Below are 13,809 nucleotides of genomic sequence, written 5' to 3' on the forward strand. Positions count from 1 at the left end.
ACCTAAGACAAGAAGCTACATTAGATTTTGACTCAAAAAGATACTAAGCACATTTGTGATTATCTGCACAAGAATCAATGCCAGACTGTCTAATCTAGCAGCCAGATGTAAAAAAATGACACCTGACCTTTCAACATGTAGAACATCTTGGCTCAGTTGTCTGTTTGCATTTCTTTATACCTCCATAGATCTAATTTGGATTTTAGAGCAGAACCCCAGAACTCACCAACTTTAACCCATTTTATTTCATTAAATTATTCTAAAACTTTTATTGCACCAACAGCAAGTTGTAGGTGTGTAAATATGAAAATAGATCACTCTGAAAAACAGCCTTTTAATTAAAATTGTTTTTCTTATGTCTTAGTCTGAATGGATTTCTTTCTGTGAGTTGGAACTGAGCTGGGCAAGTATCAAACTGGTCTGTATTGCATGTCTTTCTTTTTCTTTTCTTTGTGCATTCCAGGTTATTACAAGTATACTGTATATTAGTGATGGGTTGAGCAACACCGATGTCGTCACATGAGTTGAGCTCTTACAGCTAAACCCTGTCAGTGCACCCACTGTTTTAAGAAAGTCATGTGACTTTTTTGAATAAACTTTATTAGAAAATGTATATATACAAAAAGCAATAAGTACAATTTGTAATTGAACAAATATAGTAATAATAATTGAGAAATAACAAAATAAAAGTAAAAATAGTAACAGTAATAAAGTAAAGTAACACATAGAATCGTGAAAAGGAATTACCGTACATAAATACTTTCAATTTAGAGCATAAAGATAAATAGATGCAATAGCCTTTTTGTTATTGGAGGAGGACAATTTAGAAAAAAAAGTTGTTGCTTCCTTTAAAAAAGAGATACATGAGAGTTTATTCATAATAGTTTTACATTTGTGCATTTAAAGCTTGGCAAGTGGCAAAAGATTACATGAGAAGAAATGGTCAGAAAGTTATTTTTTTATATTTCATGATCCCAAATAAAACATCCTTAAAATAAAATTCAATTCTGTCATACATATTGTCCAGAATGAAGTGACAAATACGTTGCCATAGACACCTGGTGTACTCACAGGACTAAAAAAGGGTGAGAGATAGACTCTGAGCAAATGTTCAGTTACGTGACCGATGCAGAAATTGTTTTGAACTGACTGACGTACTAAAATGTGTTTCTAATCTTTCAATGTAACGCATCTATTAAAACAAAAAAGAAACTCTGATCTTTTGTGATTTATCATCAAATTAATCAAGAAATATGGAGTAGCCTCAAGGGAAAATAAAGGTTTCAGCCGAGTGGGATTATTTTGATCTCCTATTTGTTTTAATTTTCTTGTTTTGTCGTCCTGTTCCTCTCAGTTATCACTGAACTTATCTGAATTCAAACTGATTTCAAATTTTAAATAAATAAATAAATCCTAGTCCTCAATCATTTTTATTCACATGTTCAATTAAATGTTAATTGTTCACATTATTTATGGATTGTATCTAAAAATATCAAACAGTCTTAAATCCTTTTATAGGTCATCAAATCAGTGTTTAGTCTGTCAGAGTTTGCCTGTACTGATTTTAAATGTCCAGCAGGTGTCAGTATTCAATAACAATATCAACACAGTATCAGTACAGTTCAAGAACCACTGATTTCTTATAGATTGGCAAAGAGTAGAAACGCTTAAATGAGAAACTGCTCTATCTCTGACTCCATGGATGTAATCGCCCCCCCCCCCCCTTTTTTTTTTGCAGGCAATTGTCTTGTATCGTGTCATTTTATTTCTATTAAACTCTGCTTGTCTGTGCATAGTGTATATATAAATAAATGAATAAAAAACAAATCTAAAAATGTATGTGGCTGTATCTTCTTGTAAATGATTATTTTTTACATATATATGCACTAAATTAAATAAATAAATGAACTAATTAAAGCTCGTATTATACGTATGTTCTAGCAGAGAGCTGGTTGAACCAAAAAGACTTATCCTAAATAAATTGCAATAAGGTAAATGATTACATTCGCTAAAGCAAAAACAATCCGAGCCATTTTCTTTATTTATAAACGATCCAGTTTTAGAAATCAGATATCTTTACACGTCAAAAGGACGCGCGTTTTTAGAGCAAACATACATTTCTATAACTCACCTGATATCGCAGTTTGCATTTCCTGAAAAAACAGAAAAAATGACATAATTCTCATTCCGGCATTTTCTGTCCACATCTTTATCCTCTCAAAAAATGTTCACGAGTGAAACTACTGTAGAGTAACTCTGCTCCACGCAGCTTCAACCCTTTTGAAGAGGAAGAGATTGAAGCGCTGTTATAAGGTTTGAAGCTCTCCCCAGTTATGCTCTTTTTTTTCTCCAATTAACTTTATTGAAAAAAGTTGTATAAACAATGGTACAACAGACAGGTGGTCTGATATATAAGAAGACATATAGGAATAAAATGTAAACACATCATTCTTTGACAAACTTCTCATAAATATCTGTGGATGTGGTGCCTTTTTAACAGTTAATTAGTATTAAGGAGTTAATTTACTAATACAAGCAACTTCTCATGTTGGGAGAAGTTTTGGAATATTTACATTTGTCCATGAAAAGGGTAACTTTAATATCCCCATGGACAAAATACAAAATTACACTTCTACAGTCAATTACAATGTTTATCTTCATTTTAGACATTGTGTACTGTTCAAATTAAGCCCAGAAATCAATGGATTGGGCATAGCGTTTGAATAAAGGAGATCAGGTTTCTGGTTTTTAAAACTGCATTTATTTGCAGCATCAAAAAATTTTGAAAAATAAAACTTTTTCAGATTTATAGTGTGTAAAATCTAGGTGTGAACCTCTCTTATCTTATTGTAAATACAATACTTAAAAGGCATTAACCAGGTCTTTTTTTAGTCAGTATCCATAAAGTTGTAATCCCAAAATGCTTTCCTTCTTGGACTAACTCTCTGCTTTTTATAAAAAAATATTTCCGGTATATGTATGTTGTTATATTTTGAATCCATTATATTACACCCTTATTAAATCATCAAAGAGGTTTCTAGAATTTCCTTCTTTCATCCGTGGAATATTGCAAAAAATTTGAAATTTCTTAATCTTATTCTTAATCTTATTCTTTACTATCAGGAAGTCCACAAACTTTAGTTAAAGCCTTCAGCTGATCCAAAATGCTGCAGCCAGAGTTCTGATGAAAATTAAAAATAGAGATCATATCTCAATGATGGAACCTTCCAGATGACTGTGGACATAGATCTGTCCTCCAACCTTCAACCTGCTTAGAGCCAATCACACAGTTTTAGTTCCTTATTTATTCAGCAGAGTTCTGTCATATTTTTATATGACAATTAAAGAAAATCACTAGGTCTGTTAGACATAATAGGTGTCACATATTTAAACATAGCACATCCTTTTGATTAGGATTAAACAATGAGCATAATTTTTTGGGGGAGAATTAAATATACATATGTAGAGGATTCAAATACTGCTTATAGATGTCTTTTTATATTCAGAAATGATTATCAACGCTATCTCTTCACCTCACAATCGATCACAGAAATCAACGACCTTATCTGTCCTCCTGTTTGCAGAATCACACAGACTAGGGATTTAACAGAACTTCATGAGAAAACATTGATGTGTGATAAGAGCATTATAGAGAGAGCATTATACTGCATATTTAAACAGCCACTTAGTATTTACTGTGTAATTTGAGAGAGGATTATATATAATGAACAGAATCTGAGGACCCAGAATGCAGCCTGAATACAGAGTAATGGTTTAACAGTTTATTAAATATAAAACTGCAGCAGAACATAAAAGAGGTGACTGCAGCTGGATCTTTCAACCTCTGTAGTGAGAGAGGAAATATTAATGACCAGAAAATGGCCGATGGAATGAATTCAGACTGAATTCTGGGTCACAGACCTGGCAAGCATTTGTATCCAAACACAGAATCACCGATTTTGCCAGTCAGTGTGTGATATTACAGATGCTCGTTAAGAAGTTAGGCCTGGACATCTCCAGGGAATCCTTCTGTGTTTGTTAAAGGTATGTCCAGGGAAGTAAAAGGGGTCAGAATTGTAAGAGCAAAATTATGCAGGAATAGCAAAAGGGTAAACCAGAGTGCCTGATTCATGTGCAGGTCCAGGGTCCATGCCAGGTTATCCAATTTCCAGAGAGAATCCAAAGGGCTACTAAAGGGAGGATCAGGGCACAGTTCCATGCCCAGTAACAGGCAGGCTTTCAGATCAGACAATGGTTCATGTAGGCTCTGGTAATAGATTAAAAAGACAGGTAAGGCAAACAGGCAGGAAGTCAGGTGTTAAAATGCTGGAATGGATCTCACCGGGTTGCTCAAAATAATCTGGCACTAATGTCTGGTCTGAAGGCTGACTATATACTGATGGTGCAGGTGGATCAATTAGAACGGGCGGAACTAAGCAAGTGTGTCTTGTGAGGAATCAGACAGGCTTAGTGTCAAGATTATGACATTAAATGAGGAGGAACCCAATGGAATGATGCACAGGCGGCTGCTGCGGGGCGGCTCTCTGCAGAAATGGGAGAATACAGATCAGTGACTGGATATGGAGTTTAACACGACTTGGAGCAAAGTCACTTTCCTGATTCAAAGTTTAGTCCGTTTGCTGAGGTTTGACCGCAGTAGCGGCGGGAGACGCCCCCAGCGTTCCTTGAGAGCGCGCAGCAGACGCCGAGCAGCAACAGAGTCCAGAGGGGAAATCCAAGGCCGAAGTCAGACGACAGTTCCAGGTTCAGAAGCCGGTAGAATCCAGGATCAGACAGGACAAACAGAGCAGACAGGGGCAAGGCAAAAAACTCGAAATCCTCAGGGCAGAAACTGGTCACTATCAGGGAAACAGGCAGACTACAGATTGCTAGGGAACGTATCTCAAAAACACAAGAATAACCCGGCGCTGATGGGAGGCAAACGCACAACTTAAATAGTAGGGGAACCAGGTGGAAATGATCGGCAATAATCAGCCGCAGAACCAATTAGACAGGAAAGCAAGGAGCAAAGGAAAAAACCAAACCATCAGCGCCGAGATCATGACAGGATAACTTCTTCTTGCAAGATTAGATTAACCATGCAACAGCATACTGTAACTTTGCCAGAGAGGAAAGTGTTTCATCAGCCTATCTATTGCATCCCATTGTTCTTGAACAAAAGTCAGATAACATGAAGTGATTCTTTTGATTTTCGGGTCATCAAAGTCAACCATCAAGAGATCTGGCTTCTTGGGGCATTGATCTTGTGGGCTGAATAAGAATTGTGGTCCTGATATACAGTTTTTGTATTTTCACTTGAACTCTCTGTTCTCCACAGACATGATCAGCTGGATTAATGGGGATACTGATATTCCTCCATTGTGATGTTTTAGTATCCTCTCGGATTTTTGAGACTCTGTAGACAACTAACCTTTTGAATCTTGTACTCTAACTGTTTCATTATTTTAGCACTAGAGTGCTAACAGTCCAAAACACACAGTCACTAAGCTCCAACTTCAGCTCTTTCCTGAGAATCCTGTCCATTTTAACTGCTAATGTGACTGCAGTCAGTTCCACTCTTGGAATAGTTGGAGCTTTAACTGGTGCAAACCTTGTCTTAGCAATCATCAGAATGACTTGGGCATCTCTTTAATCATTGCGCAGTAGCAGATAACTTGCTGTTCCCCAGGTATCCTCGCTAGCATCAGCAAAGGAATGTCGCTGTGCAAAGACTGAAGAACCAAACAGTTTTTTCTATGAAACATCTGGAAACTCCAAAATTTCTATGAAGTTGCAGACTTTCAACCCATTGTTTAAAGTTTTTTACAATGTTCTCTGGAAGATTTACATCGCATTCATATTCCTCTCATAACAGATTCTCAACGATTATTTTGACAGGCAGTACCACAGGAGCAATGAATCCCAAACAATCAAAAACTAAGCTAATCAGGGACGGCTGGCCTCTTCTGGTGTGCGATTTAATTTTGATATTGATGTTGAATTTAAATGGATCATTCTTTAGTGCACCATTAGATTCCTAATGCCCTCTCCATTGGCAAATTGTCCATATTTAGGTCCAAGTCCTGAGAAACTGGCACTTTTTCCTCTTCAGGAATAGCATATGGCAACTTCTCACTGCTGCTTGACCATTTTGTTAGTAAAAAATCCACCTTTTGCCAGGTACATGTCAAGTCTCGCAAAGTCAGACTGCAGTGCCTTCATCAGCAATGGATTTAAGACAGTCACCCACATAAAATAATTCATTCTTTTTACTTTTTGAATGTTTTAGCTGCTCCTTGACATAACTCCTCTTCAAAATGTGTTTGCAATGCTTGGTGAAGAGGTAGCTCAAAAGATGTGGACATCTTGTGTTCTATGAACAGAGAAACCAGAGAAGGTCTTTATCTTCACTGCTGACTCTAACTTGGCCACCTCCTGCTGTCAAAAGCGCATGGTAACCCCTACAAGATAGCTTGTCAAGTCTGGTCCTTGAGGAAGCTGTCGGTTTGATGATCTTCCCCCAAACCTTGCTGCACAGTCAAAAACAACATACAGTTTTTGTTTAACTGGATGTCTGACTCCGTGGTTTGGCAGATACCACATGTGTCTTCCTGCAAACTTTGCTTCAGCTTTAGCAAGTTTCACAGACTTTCCTTGAAAGGGACATATTCCTCATGAAACTTGACATCTTTTGAAAACCTTTTTCTTAAAATTGAATGCATAGTGCTCTACAATAAATTGATTGTTTGGCAAAGACAGGGACTTATCCCTAATAGGAAGGTAAATGATTATCAACAAGTGTCTTCTTTTACCATTTATCTATCTTCATTTTTTATTGTCAGAAAAGTCCTGTTTAAACAGCAGTTGCCAAAGTCCTTCGAACGTGGGAAATAAGATTCTGTTCGTATTCACTTCTTTATTTCATTCTGCTAAAGCGGTTCCATCTCTCAGTGGTCCTCAAACAACTTGGTCCATTTTCAACAGTACGGATTATTTCTATTGGCTCCATTGCCTTGGGAACATTCGCTGCTATAAGCAAGCCAACTTCAGCTTTGACTGTTGGAAGCTTTACATCCTCCAGGTGTGGCTAGAAAATAATGACCTCCTGATATGGAATATTCTCTTTAGCCACAGGAATGTTTGCCTGTGAAAATAGCTTTGGAACCTGTATATGCCGATCACCATACAGTCTCCTGATTTCAAGTCCACTGACAACAGAAGTGTTTAGAGATTCTTTTCCCATTGTGCTCAGTAAAATGCTTTTATAGTGCCCTCTTACTAATATCTTATTTATGAGTGACTTTGGTGCAAAAGTGGCAGAACAACCTGGATCCAAAAAGGCATAAGTAGTTACTTCTTCTGTTCCCTTTTGTGACTCAACACGAACTGGGATAATGAACAAAAAATAAATCCTTACCAGCCCCAGTATCTCTGACATTTTCACTCATCTGGACAAGAGGACTAGATATTGTTTGCCTTTTCCAACTTTCTGTTGTTACTTCTTGGCCTTAGTCTTTATGAGGAATATGTAACAGAGTAGGATGCTGTGGTGAACATTCTTGCCACTGAGCCTTTTCCTTGCAGTTGTTACTCATGTGACCATGTTTTTAAGCAGCCAAAATAGTTCCTTACTTTAAGAAAGATTCTATGTTCTCTGAGTATGCTTTACTCTTTAGTTTTCAGTAGGATAAAATAGTGTGTTACTCTCCTTTACAGGTAGAGTGTCTGTCTCTTCTGTCTCTAATGTTTGCAGCTGTCTGTATCAACTCTGTTTTTACCTTTAGGATGAAAGGCTGTTGTTCTGAATACCCTTTTTGATTAAACTATTTCTGGACTTTCCTCCTTTAATTTCTGTTTTGCAGGTTTCTTTGCTTCACCTTTAATATTCACTTACAATAGGTAAAGCATATACTTAATTTGCTTATTGACAAAGTCAACAAATTCCTTAAATTATACCCTTTTCTTGCAAGTTAGAAGCCTTCTTTCTCCGTGTTTTTCTGAGCTTGTATGGATCTTAATTGTGTTATCCAAATCTTCAATGTAGTTAATATCTGCCATGGCATTGACGTAACCTGTCAGAAATAATGCAAATGTTTTGTAAGCAGAACCATCATTAGGTTTAGTTCTCTGCCAAATCAGTAGTTAATGTGTATATATGCTTCAACTATTTTATAACCTTTATAACAATAACTTACTGAAGGTTCTACGTGGAGGCAGTTTTTTACTAGGTTATGTGGTTTTCCACCTGTACACTGCAGCAAAAACTGAAGACAATCTGAATCATTATCGGTTTCACCTTCAGTTCCATGCCCAATAGGTCTGATCTACTGTAGTCTAGTGCGCATGACCCATGTATGGAGGCCTTAGTTCTCGATGCGGCCAACCTGGGTTCGAAACCGGCCTGTGGTCCTTTGCCGCATGTCTCTTCCTCTCTTATATCCTCTTTCCTGTCAGCCTTCTGTAAAAAAAAAAACAAAAAAAAACACACACACACAAAGAAGAAATGCTTCCACTTTGTGATTCATGCCAGTTGCGTCTTGTAGAGTGTTACAAAGCTGACCTACTTCAGGTACTACCTGTTTATCACATCTTTGGGCCATTTCAGAAAATTTAAAATGTTCCCCTTATCCACCCCTCACATTTAAAAAAAAAAAACAAGTTGAATGTCCTCATTCTAGGATTAAAACAGCTCTTTTGATCGCTCAAAAACTCCTCCTCAGTCATGGACTGCATTAAGCCTACGTTCAAGTCAGAACTCTTTTTGCAGTTGGCTGAAGTCAACGGGCCACCATCTTCAACAGGCTTATTTCAGCATATTAATCATTGTCCATTAACTGGTCAATTTTGTTGTTTCATTGTAGTTAACTGGAAAACTGGTATCTGAAAGCTTGGATTTGTTTTCTCCTTCCACAGGCCTTTCAGTCATCCCTTTTTCCTCTTTTCAATATCCTGTTCATCCATTACCAGCAAACTATCCACATGTTAAATCAAGTACGAAGCAGTTGAAAACCACTGCACCTGTCGATACTCACAAGTTAGCAATTAGCTGAAATACCCACCTTGTAGCAAACTTTGTTAGCAGCTAACGATCAACAGAAGCTTTCTGTCATTCATCCTTTCTAGCATTGCTAAAAAAATATTCGATCTATCTTCTTAAGTCCAGTATCAATATGAAGCTATTTTTTTTAAAATAAAAAATGTAGATCCTTATTAAGTGAAACCTGAGCATGACGTTCCCTCTACTTCCAACATAGTTGTTCAGAACAAAAAAAATGACTCTTGCTTTGAAATGTTTACTTAATGACTAAAAATGTACCGAAGTGTAAAAGAGAGAGGGAGGTCAAAAACTGCATCCCTCTCTTTCTAGTTTGTGCATAACTTTGGCCCTTTTCTGATAAATCCATGGCCCAATCCACATTAGCAGACTAAATAAACATACAAACAACGTCAAATCCAACAAAGATCCTACATAACACATAGTTTAGGCTGTGATTCTTTTTTTAAGTTGAAATAATTTTGGTTGCGATGAGTTTTTTTCAAGGTCCCGCAATATTTTGTGGAGCTACTTTTAGCAGCAATAACAGCAGCAGCAATAGTATTTGTGTTCATACTCACGCATCTTCAGAGACCATGTCTGATACTTTTTTTCATACAGTATTTGATCAGACAGTGAAGGCTCAGTCTGGTAGATGGAGAACATCTGGGAACAACACATTTCAACTCTTGCCTCAGGTTTTTCTTTGTATTTAGGTATGAACTTGAACTGGGTCATGCTTAAACCATGGAAATGCTTTGATCTAAATAACTCTATTGTTGCTCTGGCTGCTAATCACTGTAAAGTTGTTGCTCTGCTTGGAGGTGAACCTCAAGCCTCATAAAGCTTTTTGATATAGCAGTAAAATGTGTCACTATACAATCCTTTTATATCACTTGATAGTTATTAATTTATTTGAAAAAATATGTAGTGCATCAGCACTGGATAACTGATGCCTGAAATCTTGCCTATATTTACAGACACCTCTGGATATGATGTTAAAGCGCGGTGTGTTGGTTAACACCTTCTCAGTGTTGAATGTTGCTAGAAGCACTAAACCAGCTGCAGTGCAATGCATGATGGAATCCACCTCTTACCAGGGGCCTCATCTATAAAGTACAAAAAACACGTGGTACAGTATTTAACGCAAAACTCAGGATGTATAAAAACAAACTTTTTGTGGAAGTGTTTGGGAATATTAAATAATATAACTGTTACTATTTAAATATTTATAATTACTTTAGCTTCCAACTACACGGCTTAGAAACTCATCTTTCTTATACAGCCACTCTCCAACTGACTGAAGAACTCACAATCTGCTCATTTTAGTGGTTGGAACCCAAACAGTTCTGAACATTTGCACAGCAATGTTTGTAGACCATCCGCAACCCACCCACTATTTTCACTTAGACGAAAATTGCATCTGAAATTTCACTTATTCACTTATTTTGAGTCTTTGAAGATCAGGTCCTAATTGTAGCCTACTTCATATATTTGTAAGGTCATAGCTGGGTTCCTTTTTCTGCAAGTTGGAAAGTCTAAAGAAAAGGTGTGCAGTAACAAGTCTACACGTAGTTTTATGCACATTATGCATATAATGATCCACCATTGCATCAAGAGGTAATAAGAGCATCAAAATGTGCATTTTATTACTAATAGAACTTAAAATAATAAGAATGCAAGGATTTTTATCGTCATACAATCTAACATTTCCATGTTTGTGGTACAAAATCAGATCCCGGTTCAAGAGGCTGTATATTTAAGAAAAAAGAGAAATCGATAAAGCAGAGTTAAGTGTGGCTTGAATTCAGCAGTGTTATAGCTACAGGATAGAAGCTGTTTTTGAGCATGGTGTTGTTGCTCTGGATGCTCCTTACCATGCTGCACAAGAGGAGAGGTTGGAACAGTATGTGTGCAGGAACGGTGGATTGATTAGGGTGATGATGCAGAGTGACCTCTCCTGCATATTGATTTCTAGAGGTCTGAAGTGGAGGAAAGGCTGTTTCCTGTCTTCTATCCAGCATAACTATCTTCTGCTCAGCCATCCTTTCAGCAGCAAATCAACTGCTGTGCCACACAGTGAAGCAGATGCAGAGAAGGCTGTTGGGCTATAAGCCATAATGATAACTTTGGACACTGAGGACCAATGTTTATGGTGACATAACCATTGGGGTGAAGAATGAAGGTTTGCCTCTCACACTGCTGCAGAGCCCCTCCCCCAAGACAAGATCACACAACACTTGTGTAGGTATGCAGTCCTTTAACCCATGGTTTATGCGGACAGAAAACACCACACAGGTTTTCTTTCTCTTTCTGTGAAGCTGTGCTGTGGGCTGGTGTAGATCCCCATTCATCCAGGTTATACTCATTCCAAAAAAGTAAAAAATATCCAATGGACTTTGTTTCCAAGTTTGAAGTTGTTTCGCTGTACATCCAGAAAGCTTTTTCAATTTAAAATGTCAGAAATAGCGTGGAATTCGAGGACAAATATAGGCCAAAACAAGGCTTTGTTTTTGATCAACTCTATCATTTTATGTATACACATGCATATTTTTATCCTGTGCGGGCAGTGCTTTTATTTTATTTTATTTACTTTTATTTATTTTGGTTATTTCATCTTTTTTGTGCAGCACATTGGAAACCTTGTGTTTATTGAAATCGTGCTATATAAATAAAGTGGATTGGATTGGATTGATTTGGATAAAGTCATCTTCAAACGTGGAAACAAAGTCCAGGGCACTGTTTTTGGAAAGCTGTCCTGGGTTTCACAATTAAAAATAATGGAATATTAGTTTATTTTAAAAATGAATTACATAGTTCTAGAAATGTAAGTATTTAGTCTTTTCTGTTGCTACAAATGGTGAAAAGTCAGGGTCACTGATGGCACATATTCTAGTTTAATTAATTTATTTTTTTCCCAGTAGCTAGTGTTTCTTTTCTCTACACTGGGTATAAATCAACTCCCAAGGGCAACAGCTTCCCTTTTATTCTCCATCCAGCTATGAGGAGATTGAGACATTTAAACTGTAAAATGTTGCATTTTCAGATCTGACCCACCTTAAACACAGGCTGTAGAAAAGACAGAAGGCCCCTGGGACACCTCCACATCCAGAGGACACCTCTTGTGTCCAAACCAGGGCTCTTACTCTAGTGAGTAAATGAACCGTCTGTATTTTGAAACAAAAAAATGAATCTAATTAAATTCAGGTTCAACTCAAACGTTTACAAAAACATTTCTCACATGAAAGAAAGATAGAAAAATAAATGCTGGTGGGATGGAAGACAATGCCTGGCCTGGTGGTTTAAAGGAGTTAGCAACCTTAGTACCAACAAACAAAGTGTGCAGAAAGTTAAAACAATGCAACAAGATAATCACATTTTGACTGTTCTGCAAAGAACCGCACATAACAGGAACTGCAACAAAACCACATTCAGCTCTAACCTTAAGGGGTACCTTTCTGCCCCCTGGTGAAAAAAAACAAAAAACAGAAATCCTTCCCTTTGAGCCCCCCAAAGATTATTTAAACCCTTTATCCATCTTTATCTCTGAGGCTGTGTCCAACATTCTAAACTGAGGAAACTAATAAAACATGTTTGGACCAAAGTGACATTTTTTGGCTTTGTACCTTCTTTCCACTATTTTAAAGGTTTTTTTCTTCTATCAATTAGAAGCTACAACAAATAACTGTCTGCCCTGGATATTTCAAAGATTTCTTTGTCGCTCAGTTTGGAGTGGCACTCCGGTAGGGTGAAATTTCCATTTTGGTACAATGCATCAAAGAAAAGACAAAACACACAGAAATAAAGACAATAAACAGACAATGGGGGACCAGGTGTCCAAGACCTTGCTGCCCTAGACAGGCGCTGCCCTTGCAGTTAGAAAAAAGTAAAGAAATGGATACGCTGGTGAAGTTTCTCAGTCATCGAGGTAATAGTCATTCCAAAAAAAAGAAAATTAAAAACAATGGACTTTGTTCCCAAGTTTAAAGACGTTTTGCTTCCCATCCAAGAAGCTTTTTCAATTCAAAATGTCAGGAATAGTGTCGAGTTTAAGGTTTTATACAATATCCTAACAAAGCCTTGTTTTTGTTTTGTTGAAAAAAAACATGCCATATTCAGAAATACTCTAGTGAATCAGCTGTAGTGGCCTGCATGAAGGGTTTGGATGAATCAGAGTACAGAGCAGTGATCCATGAGTTCTTCTCCACATATAAGTAGCCCGGCGTCACTTTGACAATAAGGTTTTGACAATAAGTTGGACTGGTCGGTGCAGGCAAATGCGGCATACAAAAAGGGACAAAAGTACTTAAGTCGTTGATGTGTGTAGGGACATACTTTTTAGGGACTTTTAGGGACTCCTATGGAGGAACTGGTGGAAAAAAGAACTAGAGCAATGATGAAGTCCATAAGGGCCAATGGAGCCATCCATTGCACAGCACTGGTGGCTCAGGAAAACAGCCATAGTTTGAGACTGATACCTATGAGAAGCAGAACAGAGAAGTAAAGAAGATCTTTTGTCCTGGCTGCCATTAGACAGTTTAATGTCTCTTGAAGGACTGAGTGTTTTTATATTATTATTTATTTTATGTATAGTTTTTTATTCATTTATTTGCATCTAATTCTGCATTGTTGTTTTTTATACTATGTTATATGTTCCCCTATCTGGGATATATAAAGTATTTATCTATCTATCTATCTATCTATCTATCTATCTATCTATCTATCTATCTATCTATCTATCTATCTATCTATCTATCTATCTATCTATCTATCTA

General features: G+C 37.1%; 1 protein-coding gene across 1 annotated transcript in view; it reads right to left on the reverse strand.

The window, feature by feature from the left end:
- LOC107104336 (H-2 class I histocompatibility antigen, Q9 alpha chain-like) overlaps positions 1-13,809 on the reverse strand; it is a 16,416-nt gene that overhangs the window by 1,614 nt on the left and 993 nt on the right. The window contains exon 2 of the mRNA XM_015404322.1: positions 2,132-2,153. Coding sequence (XP_015259808.1) covers positions 2,132-2,153 — 22 coding nt within the window. The remainder of the gene's footprint in view (positions 1-2,131; positions 2,154-13,809) is intronic.

This window comes from Cyprinodon variegatus, unplaced genomic scaffold (genome assembly GCF_000732505.1).
Source record: "Cyprinodon variegatus isolate N-32 unplaced genomic scaffold, C_variegatus-1.0 Scaffold1697, whole genome shotgun sequence".
Classification (NCBI taxonomy): domain Eukaryota; kingdom Metazoa; phylum Chordata; class Actinopteri; order Cyprinodontiformes; family Cyprinodontidae; genus Cyprinodon; species Cyprinodon variegatus.